We start from the raw sequence: 26,567 nt of genomic DNA, 5'->3' as shown, positions 1-26,567 counted from the left end.
GCTAGTGATTCTAGTATTTGGTCGCATTGCCTTTAAATTGTTTAACTTGGGTCAAACGTTTCGGGTAGCCTTCCACAAGCTTCCCACAATAAGTTGGGTGAATTTTGGCCCATTCCTCCTGACCGAGCAGGTGTAACTGAGTCAGGTTTGTAGGCCTCCTTGCTCGCACATGCTTTTTCAGTTCAGCCCACACATGTTCTATAGGATTGAGGTCAGGGCTTTGTGATGGCCACTTCAATACCTTGACTTTTTTGTCCTTAAGCCATTTTGCCACAACTTTGGAAGTATGCTTGGGGTCATTGTCCATTTGGAAGACCCATTTGCGACCAAGCTTTAACTTCCTGACTGATGTCTTGATGTTGCTTCAATATATCCACATAATTTTACTTCCTCATGATGCCATCTATTTTGTGAAGTGCACCAGTCCCTTCTGCAGCAAAGCACCCCCACAGCATGATGCTGCCACCCACGTGCTTCACGTTGGGATGGTGTTCTTCGGCTTGCAAGCAGCCCCCTTTTTCCTCCAAACATAATGATGGTCATTATGGCCAAACAGTTCTATTTTTGTTTCATCAGACCAGAGGACATTTCTCCAAAAAGTAAGATCTTTGTCCCCATGTGCAGTTGCAAACCGTAGTCTGGCTTTTTTATGGCGGTTTTGGAGCAGTTGCTTCTTCCTTGCTGAAGTTAAAAAAAAGTTGGATGTGCATTGACTGTGCGTTGTGTGGCTCAGGTCACCTTATTAATCAATATCAGTGACAGTGTTGTTTGTTCACAATGCTGGTCATTCTGTACAGTGGAGAAGCGAAGGGGTTTAAGACCATTGGGGCAGTAACTAACTAGGTGAAAAAAAATTCTGTCTGTGCCCTTGAGCAAGGTAATTAACCTTAATTGCTCTCGTATGTTGTTCTGGATAATAGCATCTGCTAAAATGTAAATGACTCCGTTTTATAGTTCTGAATTCACTGCTATGTTTGATGAAATACTAGTAATTTGTTATGTCATCGTAGTCACTATCGGAAAGAGACTGGTCCGGGTCTTCCTTCATGTTAACAGCACCAATCCCCTCTTCATCTTGGACTTCTATGTTCTCATAAAGCGCAGAGGAAGATGAGCTGCTTGAATCATCTGTATAAAAGACTGACATTACCATTTACATGCATCCACAATAGGCTACATGTTTTCAGCAATTGCATCTACAATATTTTTTATATTTTAGTCATTTAGCAGACGCTCTTATCCAGAGCGACTTACAGGAGCAAGTAGGGTTAAGTGCCTTGCTCAAGGGCACATCGACAGATTTTTCACCTAGTCGGCTCGGGGATTAGAACCAGCGACCTTTCGGTTACTGGCACAACGCTCTTAACCACTAAGCTACCTGCCGCTACAATGCCTTCAGAAAGTATTCACACCCCTCGACATTTTCCATATTTTGTTGTTACACAGTCTGAATTTAAAAGTGATTACATTGAGTTTTTGTGTCACTGGCCTACACACAATTCCCCATAATGTCAAAGTGGAATTATGTTTGTAGACATTTTAATAAATTCATTAAAAATTAAAAGCGGAAATGTCGTGAGTCAATAGGTATTCAATCTCTTTTTGAAGATTGGTTGTTGACCATGAGTAACACAGTGGAAGCTTATGCAATGTAACTAACGATGTTAGTTATGTAACGTTAGTTAATTAGCTGCAAACGCCAGCCTTCCTAAATTGCATTGTTATTTGGGATATGTATATTGGGATATGCTTAACACCCCGGCCATCCTACAATCTAAACTAGATGCCCTCAATCTCACACAAATTATCAACGAACCTACCAGGTACAACCCTAAATCCGTAAACATGGGTACCCTCATAGATATCATCCTGACTAACTTACCCTCTAAATACACCTCCGCTGTCTTCAACCAGGATCTCAGCAATCACTGCCTTATTGCCTGCGTCCGTAACGGGTCCGCGGTCAAACGACCACCCCTCATCACTGTCAAACGCTCCCAAAAACACTTCAGCGAGCAGGCCTTCCTAATTGACCTGGCCCAGGTATCCTGGATGGATATAGATCTCATTCCGTCAGTAGAGGATGCCTGGTTGTTCTTTAAAAGTAATTTCCTCTCAATCTTAAATAAACATGCCCCATTCAAAAAATACAGAACTAAGAACAGATATAGCCCCTGGTTCTCCTCAGACTTGACTGCCCTTGACAAGCACAAAAACATCCTGTGGCGTACTGCATTAGCATCAAATAGCCCCCGCGATATGCAACTTTTCAGGGAAGTTAGGAACCAATATACACAAGCAGTTAGGAAAGCAAAGGCTAACTTTTTCAAACAGAAATTTGCATCCTGTAGCACTAACTCCAAAAAGTTTTGGGACACTGTAAAGTCCATGGAAAATAAGAGCACTTCCTCCCAGCTGCCCACTGCACTGAGGCTAGGAAACACTATCACCACCGATAAATCTACAATAATCGAGAATTTCAACAAGCATTTTGCTACAGCTGGCCATGCTTTCCACCTGGCTACCACTACCCCGGCCACCAGCTCTGCAACTTGCCCATGCCCCCCCCGCTTCTCCTTCACACAAATCCAGACAGCTGATGTTCTGAAAGAGCTGCATAATCTGGACCCCTACAAATCATCTGGGCTAGACAATCTGGACCCTTTCTTTCTAAAACTAGCCGCCGAAATTGTCGCAACCCCTATTACTAGCCTGTTCAACCTCTCTTTCGTAACGTCTGAGATCCCCAGAGATTGGAAAGCTGCCGCGGTCATCCCCCTCTTCAAAGGGGGTGACAATCTAGATCTAAACTGTTACAGACCCATATCCATCCTGCCCTGCCTTTCAAAAGTTTTTGAAAGCCTAGTCAACAAACAGATCACCGACCATTTCGAATCCCACCGTACCTTCTCCGCTATGCAATCCGGTTTCCGAGCTGGTCATGGGTGCACTTCAGCCACGCTCAAGGTCCTAAACGATATTATAACCGCGATCGATAATAGACAGTACTGTGCAGCCGTTTTCATTGACCTGGCCAAGGCTTTCGACTCTGTCAACCACCGCATTCTTATTGGCAGACTAAATAGCCTTGGTTTCTCAAATGACTGCCTCGCCTGGTTCACCAACTACTTCTCAGATAGAGTTCAATGTGTCAAATCGGAGGGCCTGTTGTCTGGACCTATGGCAGTCTCTATGGGGGTGCCACAGGGTTCAATTCTTGGGCCGACTCTTTTCTCTGTGTATATCAATGACGTCGCTCTTGCTGCTGGTGACTCTCAGATCCACCTCTACGCAGACGACACCATTTTGTATTCATCTGGCCCTTCATTGGTCACTGTGTTAACAAACCTCCAAACGAGCTTCAATGCCATACAACACTCCTTCAGTAGCCTCCAACTGCTCTTAAACACTAGTAAAACTAAATGCATGCTCTTCAACCGAACGCTGCTTGCACCCGCCCACCCGACTAGAATCACTACTCTCGACGGGTCTGACCTAGAGTATGTGGACAACAACAAATATGTAGGTGTCTGGTTAGACTGTAAACTCTCCTTCCAGACTCACATTAAGAATCTCCAATCCAAAGTTAAATCTAGAATCGGTTTCCTATTTCGCAACAAAGCCTCCTTCACTCATGCTGCCAAACATGCCCTCGTAAAACTGACTATCCTACCGATCCTTGACTTCGGCGATGTCATTTACAAAATAGCCTCCAACACTCTACTCAGCAAATTGGATGTAGTCTATCACAGTGCCATCCGTTTTGTCTCCAAAGCCCCATATAATACCCACCACTGTGACCTGTACGCTCTTGTTGGCTGGTCCTCACTACATATTCGTCGCCAAACCCACTGGCTCCAGGCCATACATAAATCACTGCTAGGCAAATCCCCGCCTTATCTTAGCTCATTGGTCACCATAGCAACACCCACCCGTAGTCTGCGCTCCAGCAGGTATATCTCACTGGTCATCCCCAAAGCCAACACCTCCTTTGGCCGCAATTCCTTCCAGTTCTCTGCTGCCAATGATTGGAACAAATTGCAAAAATCTCTGAAGCTGGAGACACTTATCTCCCTCACTAACTTTAAGCATCAGTTGTCAGAGCACCTTACCGATCACTGCACCTGTACACAGCCCATCTGAAATTAGCCCGCCCAACTACCTCATCCCTATATTGTTATTTATTTTGCTCATTTGTACCCCAGTATCTCTATTTGCACATCATCTCTTGCACATCTATCATTCCAGTGTTAATACTAATTGTAATTATTTTGCACTATAGCCTATTTATTGCCTTACCTCCATAACTTGCTACATTTGCACACACTGTATATATATGTATTTCTGTTGTATTTTTGACTTTGTTTTGTTTTACCTGTACACAGCCCATCTGAAATTAGCCCACCCAACTACCTCATCCCTATATTGTTATTTATTTTGCTCTTTTGCACCCCAGTATCTCTATTTGCACATAATGTCTTGCACATCTAGCATTCCAGTGTTAATACTATTGTAATTATTCTGCACTATAGCCTATTTATTGCCTTACCTCCATAACTTGCTACATTTGCACACACTGTATATATATTTTCTGTTGTATTTCTGACTTTATGTTTTTTACCCCATATGTAACTCTGTGTTGTTTTTATTGCACTACTTTGCTTTATCTTGGCCAGGTCGCAGTTGTAAATGAGAACCTGTTCTCAACTGGCTTACTTGGTTTAATAAAGGTGAAATAAATAAAAAAAAATATATATATATATCAGCCCAGTCAAAACTGTTCGCTGCTCTGGCACCCCAATGGTGGAACAAGCTCCCTCACGACGCCAGGACAGCGGAGTCACTCACCACCTTCCGGAGACATTTGAAACCCCACCTCTTTAAGGAATACCTGGGATAGGATAAAGTAATCGTTCTACCCCCCCGCCCCCCTAAAAAATAAATAAATAAACATACTAAAAAAAAAAAAAATATGGAAAGTGGTTATCCCACTGGCTATAGGGTGAATGCACCAATTTGTAAGTCGCTCTGGATAAGAGCGTCTGCTAAATGACGTAAATGTAAATATGTAACTCTGTGTTGTTGTTTTTATCGCACTGCTTTGCTTTATCTTGGCCAGGTCGCAGTTGTAAATGAGAACTTGTTCTCAACTGGTTTACCTGGTTAAATAAAGGTTAAATAAAAAAAATAAAAAATAAAAATCATCAAGCTTGCTAGCTAAATAATGTAGTTAACTAACGTTAGCTAGCGAACCCGTTAATAGTTAGCTAGGTAACGTTAGCTTGCTTAAACTGTTCCTCGCTTCACATCGTCAGCACCACTGATGATACACCCAGAAAAACTGACAGCGAAGATATAGATAACCTTCTTGAGGACATACTTGACGATGACTTTGATTCCCTTGAGCTAAACTTGAGTAAATAACGTTACATCGCCTTACAATGTTGAATGCTGTTTTTTAGCTAACAGCATTGCTTTCTACTGTCCAGTAGCTAGCTAACGTTAGCTGGCTGGATATCACACGGATGTATTAGTTAGCTATAATGAGATAAATACAAGGCTATGTTGGATTGTTTTTTTTAGCCTGTTTCCAATGGGAAGGTTCCTATCATATTTGACCTTCTGACTCCCAATGCATTAGCTAACGTTACATTGTAAAAGGGCTGGCCCCTAGGTAGTCTCATATGTGCTTAACTTCACACATTTGCAGACAGGACAGCTTCCTAAAACGACGAAGAGGAAGTCATTGCCACAGTCAACAAGAAAGTAAGTTTGCCAATCAAGTAACTAGCTAGCTAGATAAAAACACTAATAATGTTAGTTCTTCTGGCCGAGGTGATATAACGTAAGTAGTTGTCGTGGCCGAGTGGTTAAGGCGATAGACTAGAAATCTATTGGGATCTTCCCGCGCAGGTTCGAATCCTGCCGACAACGGGTTCTTTTGCGTTGCAGCCTGTTGAATCAGAATATCTGGCTGTATCAACTTTTCCGCTGACTTTAATTTGACCTCAGAAGTACAAAATATGACTACATTGATGATACTTTGACCAGGTTGTTGAGATAACAAAATTAAGTTGACGTGTTGGAGTACAAGCATATTATTCTATGGAAGTATTAATTTTATAAAATGGTATGGACCTGGTATTACTGTACCATAGCCAGAGCAAACTATCACGACTGTACATCTATGCTAAATTGATTGAGAATGTAATCACAACAGAGAACTTGGTCGTTTAGTCTAACTTAGCTCATGTTTGCAGATATGACCAAGACGGGGAAGCCAGACTCATACTGGAGAGACATCTGCCAAAAGTATGCCCAGGGCAGCTACCAGTTTTCCACAGGCAAAAGGCCCGGTGGTAAGAAATGGAAAAGAGCCCTGGAGTGTATAGATGCTTGCCCGCTGCAGAGCAAGAGTAAGGTGGATCTGTTCGGGAGACACCTAAAATGCTCTTGTGGGTTCCATAAGGTAGGTTATATGATGATTTATTTCATTTAAGTGATGATAAGTTGCTGTAGCATGAAGTCGATTATTTGATGGATCATACCCTATGTGCACAAATTTGGATAAAACTAACAGTGTAGGATCATTGGTGAAATTATTTATTACAAGTAGCATGAGCCTCTTTTGTACTTGAAATCCTGCCTCCCCCCTTCAGTCAGATGCATCAGAGGCAGGTGGAGGCTCCTATGAGGCAGGTGGAGGCTCCTATGAGGCAGGTGGAGGCTCCAGGCAGGCAGGTGGAGGCTCCAGGCAGGCAAGAGAAGGCTCCTGTGAGGCAGGTGGAGGCTCCAGGCAGGCAGGAGAAGGCTCCTGTGAGGCAGGTGAAGGCTCCAGTCAGGCAGGAGAAGGTCCAGTCAGGCAGGAGAAGGCTCCAGTCAGGCAGGAGAAGGCTCCAGTCAGGCAGGAGAAGGCTCCAGTCAGGCAGGTGGAGGCTCCTATGAGGCAGGTGGAGGCTCAAGGCAGGCAGGCGGAGGCACCAGTGCAGACAGAACAGTAAAGTGCTGTCAGTGCAATCAGGTTGTGAAGGCAGAAAAATTCTCCATGCACCTTTCTGACCGCCATGTAGAGGAGACATGTGACACCTGTGGGGCCAAGGTCCAAGGTTCTGTTGGCCTGTTGGAGCATATAGAACAGTTCCATTATTTATCCTGGTTGGCTCAACCTCCATCGCCAACTTCAACAGGTAGCTCCACCACACCATCCCCACGGCCAACACCATCTCCACGGCTAACGGCCACGCCATCTCCGTGGACCACACCATCTCCGCGGCCCACACCATCTCCACGGCTAACGGCCACACCATCTCTACAGCCCACACCATCTCCGCCGACAACTACATCTCTGCTCACTCCTCCAACAGGTTGCTCCAGCACGCCACGCCACACTCCTCAAACTCCACTTAGGCCAGCTTCCATTGATTGGGAAGCTTTTCTCCCCAATCAATTCAAAAAGGTTATACAGCCAGCAGATCGGGTGTGGATTGCCAAGGTCCTCTATGAGCCTACAGGTCAGCTGAGGCAGAAAATGGAGGCGTGCTGGTTTCATCCACCACTGCAGCATAAACCGTCTCCTCCCGAGCCCGGGTGGCACTTCCGGCAGAGGATGTTCCTCTGGGCACCAATGAGGATGTGGGGGATTCCTCTGAAATGCACGCGGTGTGACCGGAAAATGCACCACTCAGGGATCTACCCGAAGGTGAGGGAGGTGATAGATGTGGATACCCGCTACTACCTTGTGGGAGGGGACTATCCACGTTGCAGCAAGTGTATGCTGCCGGTCTGCCCATGGAGCCAGGAAATCCTTGCTCAACTGGATGTGGCACATAGGAGCCTGTTTCCCGCTGTCCTCACTACACAGCTAGCCCTGGATAGGAAGTGTATGACTTTCCTGAAGCCAAGGACCAGTGGGAACAGTTCCTCCTACCTCCAGTCTGCAGTAGAGGAAGCACACAGCGAGGAGTGGGCACGTCAGACCATCCGCTACCTGTCTGACTGTGAGCTTCATTTGAAGATGGCTACCTTCGTCTCTTCTGCAGCTGTCCATCTTCCTCCTCCACCCTTCAGGCCCCTTCCACTTGCCCAGTGGTTTGAGACGGTCCACTCCAACGACATCCTCAGCCACCTGGAAGAGATGAAGGGGGTGATCACCTCTACCTATGGTAGAATTCTGAAGATGGACTCTACAAAGAAGGTGAGGGTTTTAGCATTAATTTTATTTACTCTGATGTTAACCAATTGGAATGGATATAAATAGTTTACTTTATCATCCTAATGATGAAATAGTATTAATTTTAGTAAGTTTGTACAGTTTTTTTTAGAACGTTCTGTTTTTGTTTGTTTTTCAGATCACCAAGAAGCTGGTCCTTGGTTGTTCTCTGGTTCCAGAATTCACCCCACCTGGAAAACCTACTGGTGAGATAGCTCTCAGATCAGCACTGAGCATTTGAGTATTACTTCCTCTCCCACTTTTCTTTTCTCTGCCACCTCCACCCCTCCTCAGAGGACGTGGGAGTGAAGATCGGGCTCTACATGTAGGAGATGTGTCTGTGTCTGTGTTTGTGTCCTTTCCTCTTCTTTAACTATGTGTTTAAACACTATGTGTTACAGGCGAGCGCATTGCTGTGGAGTACCTGTTGGCCCAGTCCAATAGAGGCGACCTGCTGGTTCCACAGCAGCTGCCAGAGATCCCCACAGAGGAGCTCGAGGACGACGGGGGTGAACCTGACGTCACGGTGTGCCAGGTAGCTGACCTTAGGGTAGGTGATCCTGATCCTCCAATATGTGCCGTGGAGGCCCAGGTGACACTGGAGGGTGACAGTGGACCCAGATCCCTGGATGAGGACATCATTGTGGAGGAAGACGACACACAAGACAGCACATCAGACCAGGTAATGTAACACCTTTCTCAAAAACAAGATATGTAACAAGTTCGCTAATGATATGCCACAAGTATCATACGTTTGTCAAGTAAAACGTCAAGTATTACGTTTTATGGAGAGAGAAAAAAGGTCAACATTGCTCAAATAGTTCAAAGAAATTTACACATTTATTTACATGTGTTTTTTTCATGATTTTCACTTTTCAGAATAGCCGATGTGATTCCAGAGGTGTCTTGGGCTGGGATGCGGTTGATGACCTGGCAGCCTACCTGGTTGGCCTGAACCGAACCATCACTGCCTTGTCATCAAAAGAGGAGGCTGACATAGTCCATCTTTACATGGCTCTCCCTGCTATGGACAAGGAACCTTTGAGGTTCGGCCAGAAAGCGAGGAAGAAGACCGTGGCAGGACCTTGGAGAGCGCCCAGGAAGCCGAGTGGCTCTGCTCCTGGACAGCAGGCGGCAGAGAGGTGATTTGACACAATTCTTAATCATTTTGGTTCATTACAAATCATTGAATCAGAAGGCTGTACTGCGTCAAACCAGGATTGAAAAAAATATTTTGTGATTATATTAGTTTGTGGGGGGTAAATTGGGCTGTTCACAGGTGACAGGTTGTTGCTATTATTATTTTTTTTTGTTTACAGCCTTGTTTAAAGTCCGGACCATATCATCCTTCTTTCCCACAGACTGTTCATGACTCACGGGCAGGCAGCCCAGGACCCCGAAGTCCACAGGGTCAGCGAATGTGTTTGCCTGAGACTTTTAAAAGAGTTTCAGCAAGCACCAAACAGGCCCAAGGACACAAGGAGTAGAACTCTGCCCATCCCACAGTCCATTGTGGTGGCCTACAGCCATCTTAAACAGCTGCTTGAGGACAGCAGGGTTGTTCTGGAGAAGACCAACGTGGTTCTGATACCAGTAAACAACACAACAATCTCTTCTTGGTGAGTCTTGTTTTTTACGTGTGCACCTTTCCTATACAATGACATTATATTATTATATTATTAAACTGCAAGAAAAACCTTCAACTGCTTGCTTGTTAGAAAATACTAAACATAGGAGGATAGGCTACTATGTATAAAAGAACTAACTGAAGCTACTGTATGCATTTTTGTCTTTTAGGCTGCTTAGGAGGGATAAGAGGAAGGACAGGGACATGCTGCTGCAGGGCACCATACTCCCCAAACGGTTTGAACTGGCCAAGGACTCACTCCCTGAAGCCCAGACTCTTCCGGCTGCTCCTGTGCAGCATGGGCATGAGGCTATGGTGTTTGAGGAGCCAGAGAACCGGGAGGGTGAGGCAGTGATACGCCCTCGGCACAGTGTTCGTTCTGCCTTGGCACAGCACTACCAGCCTGGGTCATACGTATGGCCTGGTTCTGCTGGCTCAGCCTCGTATGAGCATGGTAACCTGCCACCACCCCCATCTCCTGCCTGGGCCTCGTACCAGCAGGGTCACCTGCCACCACCACCACCCCCATCTCCTGCCTGGGCCTCGTACCAGCAGGGTCACCTGCCACCACCACCATCTCCTGCCTGGGACTCGTACCAGCAGGATTACATGCCACCACCACCATCTCCTGCCTGGCCCTCGTACCAGCAGGATTACCTGCCACCACCACCATCTCCTGCCTGGCCTTCGTACCAGCAGGATTACCTGCCACCACCACCATCTCCTGCCTGGCCTTCGTACCAGCCACCTCCCCCCTTCCAGCCACCTCTCCCCTTCCAGCCACCTCCCCCCTTCCAGCCACCTCCCCCCTTCCAGCCACCTGCTGACCATCCACTGTACCTGGCCCCTCCACCACCTGGCACCTCTGTTCAGCCAAGGCAACGTACGTGGAGACAGAAAAAAGCTGCCCAGGAGAACGAGGAGCTGATGGCTAGGGGTGAACCTCCACGCAAGAAGTTCAGGGATACCTACCAGTACATTTGCAAGCAGTGTGGGCAGGGGAAAAACAAAAGTACGGGTCACACCCAGCTGAAGGGGCGGTGGTACTGTCCAGCCTCAGGACTCACCCTGGCAGAGTGGAAGGACCAGTTGACCAGTCTTGCCAGTGGGAAATAAAGGAAAATGTATGAATAAATAAATACTGTATATAATAGTTATGTGTAAATAGTTAAGTATTGTATATAGTTAAGTTTTTCATTTCTGTGTTCTAAAAAATTCAATAAAAAAAAAATAGATGTATATATTTGTTAAATATATACTTTCAGGTTTAATAAAGTGACCAAAGTTTGTCAAATTGTATAATAATGTGTAGATAGTAAAGTATTGTATATAGTTATGTTTTTCATTTCTGTGTTTGTGCATTGCATGGTGTTCTAAAAAAGAAAACAACAAAAAAATAAAGATGTATATATTTGCTAAATATATACTTTCAGGTTTAATAAACTGACCAAAGTTTCTCAAATTTTGACTTCTGGATTGTTTTTCTCCTATACCTCCTATACTTTATTCCTAGAACTCTTGCAAAGTAACTAAGTAGGCTACCAGTGCTGTTATTAAATATCAGCACTCCTGGAAAGCCCTCTGCCAATGAAAATACATACTTTCTTGCTTTGATCTTCCTGACCTCTTTTCTCACCAGTGTTTGATGTTGTAGGGGGTGTTGAGAGGGGGTGGAGCTGAGGGTAAGAGGTGAGATGAAAGGGATGGGGCAGGAGAAGCCAAAGCGGTGGGGGTCTGTGACCTGAGTGCTGTGGAGATGGGGGTAGGGCAGTGTTCTGGGGGTGCACCTGAGGTGTGCAGCAGCCGGGGTAGGGGCTGATCAAACCTGTTGAAGAACAAGTTCAGGTTGTTCACCCACTTCTGGTCCCCCGCAGTCTGGGACAGTTGCTAAATATATATATATATATCTGGGACAACTAACCCCCTAATCAGGATGAATGACACATAGCACTTTAATTACATCAAAATCAGATTTATTGGCCAAGTATGTTAACACACACACAATGATTTTGGTTCTGGCTGCTTTTAAACAATACATGCAATATTCACACAACTCACTTAATACAAGCAATATACACGTTATACGAAAGAAAAATTATGTTAATGCATGGTATTGGTGCATGCTGCCACGGTGCACAGCGTCGTCGGATCGAATCCCGCAGGAGACAAAGTGTCAATGTTGTCGATAAAAGTGATAAAAATAAGCGCACATGCGTGTGAAAATAACTTTAAAGGCGTTGTGAGTGGAGAAAAAAACATGACAAATTGTTTGTTTTTCTCCTTTTCTCTTTCCGTTTTTTCTCTTTCCCCCCCCCCCCCTCTTTTTCCTTCTCCCCCCCCTAGCAGTCCCTTTTGCCCCATTTTTGGCCGAGTGGTTAAGGCGATAGACTAGAAATCTATTGGGATCTTCCCGCGCAGGTTCGAATCCTGCCGACAACGGGTTATTTTGTGTTGCAGCCTGTTGAATCAGAATATCTGGCTGTATCATTCGGTCAGTGTTATACTGCCAAAAATCAGATTTGTTCATATTACGTTATTATTGAAACTCAGTAAATCTAATAAGACATATGTATATCTCTGTTGCATGCTTTCAATGTTATTGTATGTTTTACAGTTTTCATTATCTTAGGCAGACCAAAATGGTAATTCATGGGAAGCCATAAAATCTAGTAGTGAGCCTTTGGTAAAGCATGTATTTGATAAAAGCTCTCTTTCGATCCCCATTTGTTCTTATGTGAGCAGGTGCTGCCCTGTTTTCCTTGGTGGAAGTTCCATTGCAAATGGTGTAGGAACAGCTGTTTCACAAAGGTAAAAGTGCTGCTAAATTGAATTGCAGGGATCATCAACTAGATTCAGCCGCGGGGCGATTTTTTTTCTTGAGCGGATGGTGGAGGGGGGAACATAATTAGTAAACTGCAAATTGACCGCAAGAAGCCCAAATTGATATAATACTGAACTAAAACAGACTAATTTCAATCCTTGCTTACATTTGCGTATGATCACATACTGTATATCTCTATTATGCGTGGGAATACTTTGCAACAGATTTCCAAAATTAAAATCACTTGGAGCTGATTTACTGGTGTTTTTACAGTCTTTTTTAATGTCCAACAATAAAATATATGTATGTGTGTGTATATACAGTTGAAATCGAAGTTTACATACACCTTAGCCAAATACATTTAAACTCTGTTTTTCACAATTCCTGAGATTTAATCCTAGTAAAAATTCCCTGTCTTAGGTCAGTTAGAACACCACTTTATTTTAAGAATGTGAAATGTCAGAATAATAGTAGAGAGAATGATTTATTTCAGCTTTTATTTCTTTCATCACATTCCCAGTGGGTCAGAAGTCTACATACACTCAACTAGTAATAATATAATAATATCATGCTAGTGATGCTAGTATTTGGTCGCATTGCCTTTAAATTGTTTAACTTGGGTCAAACGTTTCGGGTAGCCTTCCACAAGCTTCCCACAATAAGTTGGGTGAATTTTGGCCCATTCCTCCTGACCGAGCAGGTGTAACTGAGTCAGGTTTGTAGGCCTCCTTGCTCGCACATGCTTTTTCAGTTCAGCCCACACATGTTCTATAGGATTGAGGTCAGGGCTTTGTGATGGCCACTTCAATACCTTGACTTTGTTGTCCTTAAGCCATTTTGCCACAACTTTGGAAGTATGCTTGGGGTCATTGTCCATTTGGAAGACCCATTTGCGACCAAGCTTTAACTTCCTGACTGATGTCTTGATGTTGCTTCAATATATCCACATAATTTTACTTCCTCATGATGCCATCTATTTTGTGAAGTGCACCAGTCCCTTCTGCAGCAAAGCACCCCCACAGCATGATGCTGCCACCCCCGTGCTTCACGTTGGGATGGTGTTCTTCGGCTTGCAAGCAGCCCCCTTTTTCCTCCAAACATAATGATGGTCATTATGGCCAAACAGTTCTATTTTTGTTTCATCAGACCAGAGGACATTTCTCCAAAAAGTAAGATCTTTGTCCCCATGTGCAGTTGCAAACCGTAGTCTGGCTTTTTTATGACGGTTTTGGAGCAGTTGCTTCTTCCTTGCTGAGCGGCCTTTCAGGTTATGTCGATATAGGCCTTGTTTTACTGTGGATATAGATACTGTTGTACCTGTTTCCTCCAGCATCTTCACAAGGTTCTGGGATTGATTTGCACTTTTCGCAAAGTATGTTCATCTCTAGGAGACAGAACGCATCTCCTTCCTGAGCGCTATGATGGCTGCGTGGTCCCATGGTGTTTATACTTGCGTATTATTGTTTGTACAGATGAATGTGTTACCTTCAGGCATTTGGAAATTGCTCCCAAGGATGAACCAGACTTGTGGAAGTCTACCATATTTTTTCTGAGGTTTTGGCTGATTTCTTTTGATTTTCCCATGATGTCAAGCAAAGAGGCACTGAGTTTGAAGGTAGCCCTTGAAATACATCCACAGGTACAACTCCAATTGAGTTAAATGATGTCAATTAGCCTATCAGAAGCTTCTAAAGCCATGACATCATTTTCTGGAATTTTCCAAGCTGTTTAAAGGCACAGTCAACTTAGCGTATGTTAACTTCTGACCCACTGGAATTGTGATACAGTGAATTATAAGTGAAATAATCTGTAAACAATTGTTAGATTACTTGTGTTATGCACAAAGTAGATGTCCTAACCGACTTGCCAAAACTATAGTTTGTTAACAAGAAATGTGTGGACTGGTTGAAAAACAAGTTTTAATGACTCCAACCTAAGTGTATGTAAACTTCCGACTTCAGCTGTACATACATACATATGTAAGTGTGGCAAATAAATCATCCGCGGGCCGTGGTCACAAGCGTGAATCACATTTTAATTTGACTCATTGTTTAACCTGTGCTGACAGGTCATGTGACCAGCTGAGATGTATCTCCTGTGACTTTCGGGTGGCCATGTTTGACGATCATGAATGGGACCCCTCTTGTGATTACCTCTTCTTCAGGTGAGCCTCCTCTCATTGGGCCTGATGTATCTTTATGGGGTAACAATTTAAATATTGTTATTATCTTGAAACAAGTTTGAAGTTGTTACAGAAAACCACAAATACCAAATGTCTCAGCTTTGAACAGAAGAGGGCAGTGTATAACTTTTATTTAAGAACTTTGTGAAAATACACTGGAATAATCTTCATTTGATTCTTAATGTAAAATGCCTTTTAAGTGGGGATTATGACTTTCACCTTGATTGATAAAAACCACAAATTTTCAGAGAAACGGGTAACTTTTTGCCAAAGTGAGTATGAATACACAGTGGTTTAATTTAAGACTTTTTTCAACCGTGCTCTGAGATCGGTGCATGGCAGATAGGAATTTCATAGGACAACTGGTAGTAGTGGATGGAGACAGACATTAGAAAGGCAGTCAAACAACACAGCAATGCCACCTTGGGTGCCTCTCTGGTTCAATATGGTGTTGTTCCACTGACAAAGAGCTTGCCCATGATGACACAGACTGACACTCAAGCTAAGTTAATGCAGTGAAGTGGAAGACGTCATAGTAGTAGAGCTGTAAGTAGGCAGGCGTGGGTATTAACACCAAGACAGGAATTACATTATTCTAGGCTACACTAATTTGATACTACTGGTGAGGGTCGACTTGAAATGCAAACTAAGAAAGACGATAGACAGAAGGGCTGTGCTCAAATGAGAGAAAAACATTTTCAAATAGAAAGACAACAAAGGCTATTGCAGCCACAATACTGTTGGTATTTTGGTGAAGGTAAATTATGGCACTTGGGAGCAGCGTATGCTTTGTGAACAGGCTTTCTTTCATTCTAAAATATTCTGTAGCTAGTGCTTTTAATGTAAATGTTTTCATAGTGTAGGATCGCAGCAGCACAGCTTTGTTGAATCCAGACTTTTGTGTTGACAAAATGGAGGTAGTAGAACTAGTGAAAATCCAGTGCAAGAACAGCGAGCAGGGAGTACTCATATGGACCCTACCACGTTGTTGTCTTCCTAGAGCATGTGCAGTGGGTGATACAGTGGGTGATGTTCCAAGCTGGTGGGTTTTGCTGTCGGTACTATCACAGCAGTGAACCAATTATCTGTTCAGGTGGACACTTGGTGATTTCAGGCTTTGTGCTGGAAGATAGCGGTTTTACTAAGTTGCTGACGACCCAGGGCTCCTCTACAGGACATGGGGATTCATTTATCATTACATTGTGCTTGTTAAATGCAATGTAACATATTGTGCAAATGATGCTGAAATTAACGTACAGCTTTAGGATGGACATGCTTACCATTGTGTCTTGTCTACTTTGTCCTCCCACACAGATTAATTCCTTCAGCTGTACATTTACAGGTTAACTCTGGAATATGTGATGTTGCCAATCATTCCACAATCTTTCAGGGGTTCTTGGAGGCTGGTTTTGTTCCATGCACATGACCAACTTAAGTGTCAAGTACTTTGTGAATTTAGTACTACCTAACCTACCTATAACTCTACATACCAATATTATACTGTGAGAGATATTCACCTACTGCTCATTGCTCAGCTAACCAGCCCTGTCTCTTTGTATCTCTGCAGGAACAACATGCCAGACTGTCAGAAGTTGCGGGCCAAGCTGAGGAGAAGGAAAGGGGTCGAGCGTATGCCTGCCAGTGTAGCTGGCACTCTGCTCGAGACCTCACCGACCTGAGAGAACAGCACCAGCTCAAGTGGGTCTGTGGGAAGCATTATGTGTGACAGTCTTCTCTCTATCACACACACACACACACCACTTTGCAGTTACTTGTTATAGACATCCCAACAAATTTTTCTGCCTTGAGAATGATGTAGGTCTTTCTCTGCATTACAGTTAGTGTGTTCTGGGTTTAAAGGTAAATTAACAAGGTAGGTCTTCTGCTATCTTTAGAGATGTGATTTTAGCTATCTCAGTCTTAAGTGGTCCTCTGTAGCTCAGCTGGTAGAGCACGGCGCTTGTAACGCCAAGGTAGTGGGTTCGATCCCCGGGACCACCCATACACAAAAAAAAATGTATGCACGCATGACTGTAAGTCGCTTTGGATAAAAGCGTCTGCTAAATGGCATATTATATTATATTATATAAGAGCAGGTATATGCCAGACCATACTTGTGTGAAAACGGTACTTAGAAAAGACGAGGCTAAATTGAATGAGTCTTTTATGTAAAAAAAAAAATTTTTGTAATGAAGTCATTCCATTATCTGGTAGTATTTCATATACAATGCTGTTACATGCTTTTCTGTAGCCTTTCCTCCCCTTAGTTTCTATCTCCTGTGTCCTTTGTTTATTTCCTCTTCTGACCCTTTGAGTAAAATGCATTCTCTGTTTTAAGGGATTTATGATCTTACCATTCATGTATTGTGTATAATATGACGGTGAGGTTAGTGGGAAGTTAAATGACGCAAACCTTTCCTGTTGCATCTGTGCTACACATTTAGACATAACATTAACCATAAAAGCATTACTTCACTCTGACAATCTAGTAGTTGATACTTTATAAATGAATCATAATCAAATGAAGTAGTCTGTGGATAGTTTATTATGCTCAGCTGGTAACTAAAAAAAGTTATGTTTGGGGCAAATCACAACACATCACTGTACCACTCTTCATATTTTCAAGTATGGTGGTGGCTGCATCATGTTAAGGGTATGCTTGTCATCTAGAGAGTTTTTTTAGGATAAAATGTAACATAATAGAGCTAAGCACAGGCAAAATCCTAGAGGAAAACCTGGTTCAGTCTGCTTTTCAATAGACACAGGGAGACAAATTCACCTTTCAGCAGGACAATAACCTAAAACACAAGGCCAAATATACACTGGCCTAGTTACAGTTTTGACTTAAATGGGCTTGAAAATCTATGGCAAGACTTGGAAATGGCTGTGTAGCAATGATCAACAACCACTTGACAGAGCTTGAAGAATTTTAAAAAGTATAATGTGCAAATATTGTACAATCCAGAAAAACTCACAGCTGCAATCACTGCCAAATATGATTCTAACATGCATTAACTCAGGGGTGTGAATACTTATTTAAATAGATATTTCTGTATTTCATTTTAAAAAATGTGCTAACATTTCTAAAAGCATGTTTTCACTTTGTCATTATGGGGTATTGTGTGTTTTAATTTTTTATTTAATCCATTTTGAATTCAGGCTGAAAAAAAGTGGAATAAGTCAAGGGGTATGAATACTTTATGAAGGCAATGTACACTACAGACAGTACATGACTCTAGAACAGGGGTGTCAAACGTCCGGCCCGCGGGCCGGATCAGGCCCGCAAATGGGTTTAATCCGGCCCGCGAGATGATTTTGAAAAAATAAATAATAATAAAAATAATAATAATAATAATAATTTTGTAAAGTATAAAAATGCGCTGCAATTTTTCAATAAAATAAACTGCTGTTCCAATTGCGTCCACTGGATGGCGCAATAGCAATTGTGTTAAGCAAGCAAACTGTTTATACGGGGCAGAGCAAGTAGGTCAAGCACATGCAGCCAATGAGCTACTTTGTTTTGCCCGCGATATTTATTACGGCTTCTACTTTTAACATTATGTGCTTTGGCACCCTCATTGCCCCAATATGTCTCTGTCAAAAAAGAGAAAAGTGGACGCAGAGTGCAGAGTGTTCCAAGAAAAATGGTCATCCTATTTATTCACGGAATTGAATGGGAAAGCTGTATGTTTGGTGTGTTCAGAGCATGTTGCAGTGCTGAAAGAATATAACCTTCGTCGCCACTATGTGAGTCTTCATGCCGACAAATATGACAACTTTCAAGGACAGCGGAGATGAGAGAAGGTGAATGAACTGTTGGCGGGTCTGAAGAAACAGCAGTCTGTGTTTACTCACAGCCGAGACATCAGTGACGCTGCAGTGAAAGCAGCTACCTCATTGCTAATGAAATCGCAGTGGCTTCAAAACCATTTAGTGAGGGTGAATTTGTAAAAACATGCATGATGAAGGCAGCGGAGATTGTGTGCCCTGAAAAGCGGCAGGCTTTTGCAAATATCAGCCTGACAAGAAACACAGTTGCAGACAGGATTTCCGATCTTTCAGTGGATTTGGACAGCCAGTTGAAGCAAAAAGTAAAGTCATTTATTGCGTTTTCGGTTGCAATTGATGAAAGCACGGACATTACAGATGTTGCACAACTGGCCATTTTCATCCGCGGAGTTGATGACACATTGACCGTCACCGAGGAGTTCGTGGAGTTGGTGCCGATGACAGATACAACGACAGCAGCTGATATTTTTACCGCACTCGTCGGCGCGCTGGACAGGGTCGGAGTGGACTGGTCCCGCGCTGTCAGCCTGGCTACAGATGGTGCGCCCTCAATGATCGGGAAAAAAGCAGGCGTTGTGACAAAGTTCAGAGAGAAAGTGCAATCTGCAAATGGAGGACGTGATTTTTTGACTTTTCACTGTATTTTGCACCAGGAGGCTTTGTGTTGCAAGTCATTAAAGATGGATAACGTCATGAAGGTGGTCATCCAAACTGTTAATTTCATCCGATCCAGAAGCCTGAATCACCGTCAGTTTGACAGCCTTCTCAGAGAGAAAGACCACATCTATGGCCTGCCATACCACACTGAGGTAAGATGGTTAAGTCGAGGTGCTGTGCTGAGGCGTTTCTTTGATTTACGAGAAGAAATTGAACAGTTCATGGAAGAAAAGGGCAAACCAGTGTTAGAATTTCATTCCGCAGAATGGATGCAGGACCTTGCATTTATGGTGGATGTTACAGAGCACCTGAATAACTTGAACAAACAGCTGCAAGGGCGCAACAAAGTTGTCACTCAGTATTATGACAGCATACGTTCTTTCAAGTTGAAGCTGTCATTGTGGGAGACGCAACTTGCCGGTGGTGATGCAGCTCACTTCCCCTGTCTGAAAAATGTGTGCGCGACCCAACATGTGGCAGACATGAAGCGGTTCAAAGATAAAATAACGGGACTGTTACGGGAGTTTGAGCAACGCTTTCAGATTTATGTTTATATGTTTTTATGTTGATGTGCTATTGTTTTTAATTGATTTTATTTTATTTGTATATTTAAACTATTCTTGACTCTGTGGTTCTTGCACTTGTTTGGGGAACAGGATTTCATTATTTTTATCTACATTTCTGCCTGAGAAATGACACCCTGATATCGTTCTGTGATCTGTGATATACTTCTGTGAATCACTGAGGCATTGTGTGTTTGTGTGTTCTTTGTCCTCAGAACTTTCAAATAACTTGAGGTGTTTTATGATTAATAGTGATGTTGTGCTTTTGGATACTGTCCTCAGGCTCCAGCTTTATGTTTATATGTTTTTATGTTGATGTGCTATTGTTTTTAATTGTTTTTATTTTATTTGTATATTTAACCTATTCTTGACTCTGTGGTTCTTGCACTTGTTTGGGGAACAGGATTTCATTATTTTTATCTACATTTCTGCCTGAGAAATGACACCCTGATATAGTTCTGTGATCTGTGAAACAGTTCTGTTAATCACTGAGGCATTGTGTGTTCTTTGTCCTCAGAACTTTCAAATAACTTGAGGTGTTTTATGATTAATAGTGATGTTGTGCTTTTGGACACTGTCCTCAGGCTCCAGCTTTATGTTTATATGTTTTTATGTTGATGTGCTATTGTTTTTAATTGATTTTATTTTATTTGTATTTTTAACCTATTCTTGACTCTGTGGTTCTTGCACTTGTTTGGGGAACAGGATTTCATTATTTTTTATCTACATTTCTGCCTGAGAAATGACACCCTGATATAGTTCTGTGATCTGTGAAACAGTTCTGTTAATCACTGAGGCATTGTGTGTTTGTGTGTTCTTTTTCTTTAGAATTTTCAAATAAACTTGAGGTGTTTTATGATTAATAGTGATGTTGTGCTTGTACTATTTTGGACACACTGTCCTCAGGCTCCAGCTTTATGTTGTATGTTGATCGTATTAAAACAAAGAAAACAATCTGAAGTTGTTGTTTTTAAGTTATATATACCATGATTTTTCCGGTCCGGCCCACTTGGGAATAGATTTTCCTCCATGTGGCCCCTGAGCTAAAATGAGTTTGACACCCCTGCTCTAGAATCTACTGCACAGTTGTGATCCATGTAGGGGAATACAGGTACTTGGTGCCGCCATTGAACATGCCTTAATGTCAAGGACTAGGCTTAATCTTTGTCAAGGGAACCAACCCTTAATGCTAATACATCAATGTTTGAACATTTTAATCATCCCATTGCATTAACGGCATAGCCACAGGAAATAGGAGTGCCGAGGTTGCTGCAGCACCCCTAATAAATCAAAATTAAATAATAAATAAATAAACCATTGTAATTAACAAAAAAAATCATGATTAGTGAACTAGGCCTTAATTACTCCTGTATGAGCGGAGAAAAATACTCCTCTTCACTCAGTCACTTACCAGCCTAGGCGTACTCCCAACCAAAAGCCTGTGACTTGTCAATCAATGTGATTTTGTTTCACTGAATCTCCATCTGTATATTTGGTTAATTCTCTGGCTGGGCAAATAAGTAGAGGGGGTAACTCATCTATTTGTTTGCTCATCCATCACTGATTAGAAACATTTAGCATGCAATAATGTAGCCTAAATCAAGCGTAGGCCTATTATTATGGTCGATCGCGTATAGGCAACTCCAAAAGCCAGCAGAGGTAGTGAAAAATGAACAGGAGACTCACATGCTTTTGAAAATATAGATTGCCATTATTTCCTATCGGTATCATGATGAAGATACTCTCAATGTAAGAACCTACGCCTGCTCCCTAACAAAGCGGAGTGAGGGTAGAATGAGATGAAACGTGGATTGCCTTGGGCTGTCACGGTTTCGGCCGAGGCTGCCTCTCTCCCTTGTTCGGGCAGGCTTCGGCGTTCGTCGTCTCCGGAATTCTAGCTGCCACCGATTTATGTTTTCATGTTCGTTTGCTTTTGTCTGTTTGTGTCACACCTGTTTCTGTTTTACGTGATTAGTGTCCTATAAGTTTCTCGTTGTGTTTGTCTTGTGTTGTGTGTGATTGTTTTCGTCAGTGTTGTGTTTGCTCGGTTGAGCATATTTCTCTCCACTGCGCTGGAGCTCGTTTGCACTTGTTTCGTGCACTACATATTTTGTCGCACCTGTTTGTGCGCATTTTGCCTACACGCCTTGGGCGTAGTTTAGCTGTTGGGCTTTGTTGCCCTGTTGCCTGTGTTTGGGTCGGAATACAGCTTTTGGAACCTACCGTCTGCGTCCTGCATCTGATTTCCTACACCACACCTACACACGCCCTGACAGAATCACACACCACCCATGGAATCAGCAGGAGCAGAAGCAGCCCAGACAAGACTGGAAGCCCAGGTTCGGGATCAGCAGGAGCAACTCCTGCAGATGGGGAACGCCCTGCAGGAGGTTATTTCCACACTCCGAGGCTGGGGTTCGCCTCCACCACCGCCCGCCCAGCCAGCACCATCGGCCAGCCCGCCCGTTCCAGCACCGGAACATCGAGGAGTCCGTCTATCTCTCCCGAGGGCTTACGACGGGACAGCGGCTGGGTGTCAGGGGTTCTTGCTCCAGGTCGAGCTGTACCTGGCCACAGTCCATCCGGCACCTTCAGGGCATGAGAGCGTGTCCGCCCTAATCTCCTGCCTGGCCGGTAAAGCGTTGGAGTGGGCCAACGCGGAGTGGAGGAAGATCGACGCCACGACCATTACCTACACCGAGTTCTCCCGCCGCTTTAGGGCGGTGTTCGACCATCCCCCGGAGGGGAAAGCGGCGGGGGAGCGTCTGGTCTTCCTTAGGCAGGGGAGGAGGAGTGCCCAGGAATTCGCACTCGAATTCCGTACTCTAGCGGCAGATGCAGGGTGGAATGATCGGGCCCTCATCGATCTCTACCGATGTAGCCTCAGAGAGGACGTCCGTCGGGAGCTGGCCTGTCGGGACGCCAGTCTCACTTTCGACCAGCTGGTCGACATGTCAATTAGGTTGGATAACCTATTGGCTACCCGCGGACGTCCTGAGGGGGGTCCGTCCATTCCATCCTCCAGCGCACCCGAGCCGTGTCCTATGGAGCTCGGGGGCGCTGGCGCTAGAGGTAGGAGGAGTCGGCAGAGTGGGGGGTCCATCCACTGCACCAACTGTGGTCGGGGAGGACACACCGCGGCTAGGTGCTGGGGATGGCCTCCTCGGGGAGATGACGACAGGTCCCGCACTGGGGATTCCCTCCAGGTGAGTAGGCGCCCCACTCACCCAGAGCTCACTGTTGCCCATTTTTGTATGCCTGTGTGTTTTCCGCAGGTGGCACCTCATTCCCAGTGTAAGGCGCTGGTAGATTCAGGCGCGGCTGGGAATTTCATTGATAAGAAGTTTTGTTTAGAGTTAGGGTTTCCCCTTCTCCCTGTGGAAGTTCCTTTTCCCGTTCACGCCCTAGATAGTCGTCCGTTGGGTACGGGCTTAATCAGGGAGGTCACGGCGCCACTTAGGATGTGTGCGCAGGGGAGTCATCAGGAGATAATACAACTGTTTCTGATTGACTCTCCTGCGTATCCGGTGGTGCTGGGCATGCCCTGGTTAAGTACCCATAACCCCGTTATTTCGTGGCAGGAGAGGGCTCTGAAGGAGTGGTCTGCTCAGTGTGTGGGTAGATGTTTGGGCGTTTCCTTAGGGGCTACCTCGGTGGAAAGTCCAAACCAGGTGCCCGCATTGCACATTCCACCTGAGTATGGGGATCTGGCTATCGCGTTTAGTAAGGCGAGGGCGACGCGATTGCCACCCCATAGGCAGGGGGATTGTGCGATAGACCTTCAGGCAGGAGCTGCGCTCCCACGGAGTCATGTGTATCCTCTGTCTCAGGAGGAGAAGAAAGCTATGGAGGTTTACATAGACGAATCACTGAGACAAGGATACATACGGCCATCCACTTCCCCCGCGTCCTCGAGTTTCTTTTTCGTGAAGAAGAAGGATGGGGGGTTGCGTCCGTGCATCGACTACCGTGGTCTCAATCAGATTACGGTGAAGTATAGTTATCCACTCCCGCTGATTGCGACCATGACTGAGTCGTTGCATGGGGCGCGTTTCTTCACGAAATTAGATCTCAGGAGCGCGTACAACTTGGTGCGCATCAGGAAGGATGATGAATGGAAAACAGCCTTTAGTACCACCTCGGGCCATTACGAGTATCTCGTCATGCCATACGGGTTGATGAATGCTCCGTCAGTTTTCCAATCATTCGTGGATGAGATCTTCAGGGACATGCAGGGACAGGGAGTGGTGGTGTACATAGATGACATCCTCGTGTACTCACCTACCCGTGTCGAGCATGTGGCCCTGGTGCGCAGAGTGTTGCGGAGGCTGGTGGAGCACGACCTGTATGTGAAGGCAGAGAAGTGTCTGTTTTTCCAGGAGTCGATTTCCTTCTTGGGGTATCAGTTGTCTGCGTCAGGGGTGAAGATGGAGGTAGACCGAGTGTCAGCCGTGAGTAATTGGCAAACACCAACCACTGTGAAAGAGGTGCAGCAGTTTTTGGGGTTTGCGAATTACTACCGGAGGTTTATCCGGGGTTTTGGGCAGGTGGCAGCTCCCATCACGTCTCTCTTAAAGGGGGGCCCGGTGCGTCTGCAGTGGTCAGTCGAGGCGGACAGGGCTTTTAAGAAGCTGAAGGACCTGTTCACCTCGGCTCCGGTGCTGGCGCATCCGGATCCCTCTTTACCATTTCAGGTAGAGGTGGACGCGTCTGAAGCCGGTATTGGCGCCGTGCTGTCCCAACGGTCAGGCGCGCCACCTAAACTCCGCCCCGTTGCCTTCTATTCCAAGAAGCTCAGCCCGGCGGAGCGAAATTATGACGTAGGGGACAGGGAGCTGTTAGCTGTGGTCCAAGCCCTTAAGGTGTGGTGGCACTGGCTTGAGGGGGCTCAACACCCTTTCCTCATTTTGACGGACCACCGTAACCTGGAGTACATCCGGGCAGCGAGGAGGCTGAACCCTCGACAGGCTAGATGGAGTATGTTTTTGACCCGTTTCTCTTTTAAGATCACCTACATCCCTGGGTCACAAAACGGTAAGGCAGATGCACTGTCTCGGCGGTATGACGGGGAGGAGAGGTCCGTGGAGCCCACTCCCATACTGCCGGAGTCGTGTCTAGTGGCACCGGTGGTGTGGGAGCTCGATTCTGAGCTCGAGCGGGCATTACGCACCGACCCTAGTCCACCACAATGCCCGGAGGGTCGGAAGTATGTTCCGCTCGAGTGTCGGGATCGATTGATCTATTGGGCTCACACGTCACCCTCCTCTGGACATCCGGGTATCGGCCGGACAGTGCACTGTCTTAGTGCCAAATATTGGTGGCCTACGTTGGCCAGGGATGTGAGGGTTTATGTTTCCTCCTGCTCGGTGTGCGCCCAGTGTAAGGCGCCTAGACATCTGCCTAGGGGTAAGTTACTACCCCTGCCCGTTCCACAACGACCATGGTCCCACCTCTCGGTGGATTTTATAACTGACCTTCCCCTCTCTCAAGGGAATACTACACTCCTGGTCGTTGTGGATCGGTTCTCTAAGGCCTGTCGTTTGCTCCCCATGCCGGGTCTTCCTACTGCCCTACAAACCGCCGAAGCACTATTCACTCATGTGTTCCGGCACTACGGGGTGCCCGAGGACATTGTGGCTGACCGGGGTCCCCAATTCACCTCCAGAGTCTGGAGAGCTTTTATGGAGCGGTTGGGGGTCTCGGTGAGTCTCACCTCGGGTTACCACCCGGAGAGTAATGGGCAGGTGGAACGCGTAAACCAGGATGTGGGCAGGTTTCTCAGAACATACTGCCGGGACCGGCCGGAGGAGTGGGCGAGATATGTGCCCTGGGCTGAGATGGCACAGAACTCTCTTCGCCACTCCTCCACCCAACTAACCCCTTTTCAGTGTGTTTTAGGGTACCAGCCGGTTCTGGCACCATGGCATGAGAGCCAGATCGAGGCCCCCGCTGTGGATGAGTGGGTGCGGCGCTCGGAGGAGACGTGGAACGCTGCACACGTCCATCTGCAGCGTGCCATACGTCGACAGAAGACGAGCGCCGACCTACACCGCAGTGAGGGGCCTGTGTACGCACCTGGAGATCGAGTCTGGCTCTCTGCCAGAAACCTGCCCCTCCGCCTGCCCTGTCGGAAACTGGGTCGGCGGTTTGTAGGGCCATTTAAAGTCCTGAGAAGGTTGAACGAGGTTTGTTATAGATTACAGTTGCCAGTGGAGTATAAATGTATTAACCCCTCGTTCCATGTGTCCCTTCTCAGGCCGGTGGTAGCAGGCCCGCTCCAAGAACATGAGATCTTGGAGACCCCCCCGCCCCCGTTGGACATCGAGGGGGCACCGGCGTACACCGTGAGATCCATCTTGGATTCTAGACGTCGGAGAGGGGGTCTTCAGTATCTAGTGGAGTGGGAGGGGTACGGTCCGGAGGAGCGGTGCTGGGTGCCGAGGAGAGACATCTTGGACCCGTCGCTCCTGACGGAATTCCATCGGGGGTATCCGACGCGCCCTGCGCCGCGGCCTCCGGGTCGTCCCCAAGGCCGGAGTCGGCGCGCGTCTGGAGCCGCGCGTCAAGGGGGGGGTACTGTCACGGTTTCGGCCGAGGCTGCCTCTCTCCCTTGTTCGGGCAGGCTTCGGCGTTCGTCGTCTCCGGAATTCTAGCTGCCACCGATTTATGTTTTCATGTTCGTTTGCTTTTGTCTGTTTGTGTCACACCTGTTTCTGTTT

At 45.5% G+C, this 26,567-nt stretch overlaps 2 protein-coding genes and 1 pseudogene across 3 annotated transcripts in view; 2 read left to right on the top strand and 1 right to left on the bottom strand.

The window, feature by feature from the left end:
• Nucleotides 1–697: 697 nt before the first annotated feature.
• LOC311139101 overlaps nucleotides 698–26,567 on the bottom strand; it is a 37,328-nt pseudogene continuing 11,458 nt past the window's right edge. Inside the window, exon 13 of the transcript in view lies at nucleotides 698–1,128. The product of the transcript in view is annotated as an uncharacterized misc_RNA (transcript). The remainder of the gene's footprint in view (nucleotides 1,129–26,567) is intronic.
• LOC311139248 (cilia- and flagella-associated protein 418-like) lies at nucleotides 5,442–16,741 on the top strand (the record flags this gene model as incomplete). The annotated part of the gene is given in 6 exon segments (XM_084174144.1): nucleotides 5,442–5,453; nucleotides 5,711–5,766; nucleotides 12,579–12,644; nucleotides 14,726–14,821; nucleotides 16,407–16,459; nucleotides 16,462–16,741. Coding segments are annotated over 6 exon segments (387 nt in total). The 3' UTR covers nucleotides 16,566–16,741.
• LOC311139603 (uncharacterized protein) lies at nucleotides 7,578–11,292 on the top strand. The gene is made up of 6 exons (XM_084174512.1): nucleotides 7,578–8,194; nucleotides 8,349–8,415; nucleotides 8,611–8,891; nucleotides 9,089–9,351; nucleotides 9,571–9,828; nucleotides 10,007–11,292. Exons 1-6 carry the CDS (start codon nucleotides 7,607–7,609, stop codon nucleotides 10,950–10,952), a joined length of 2,403 nt encoding a protein of 800 aa, XP_084030638.1. The 5' UTR covers nucleotides 7,578–7,606; the 3' UTR covers nucleotides 10,953–11,292.

Source organism: Coregonus lavaretus, assembly GCF_964263955.1.
Source record: "Coregonus lavaretus genome assembly, chromosome: 13".
Classification (NCBI taxonomy): domain Eukaryota; kingdom Metazoa; phylum Chordata; class Actinopteri; order Salmoniformes; family Salmonidae; genus Coregonus; species Coregonus lavaretus.
This window is presented reverse-complemented; position numbering and strand designations above follow the sequence as displayed.

Excerpts from the sequence above, each read along its gene's own strand:
- LOC311139603 (XM_084174512.1), top strand. The coding sequence starts at position 7,607 with ATGTTCCTCTGGGCACCAATGAGGATGTGGGGGATTCCTCTGAAATGC. Across the intron at positions 8,416-8,610 it reads CCCACCTGGAAAACCTACTG|GCGAGCGCATTGCTGTGGAG; the intron begins GTGAGATAGCTC and ends TATGTGTTACAG. Across the intron at positions 9,829-10,006 it reads AACACAACAATCTCTTCTTG|GCTGCTTAGGAGGGATAAGA; the intron begins GTGAGTCTTGTT and ends TTTGTCTTTTAG.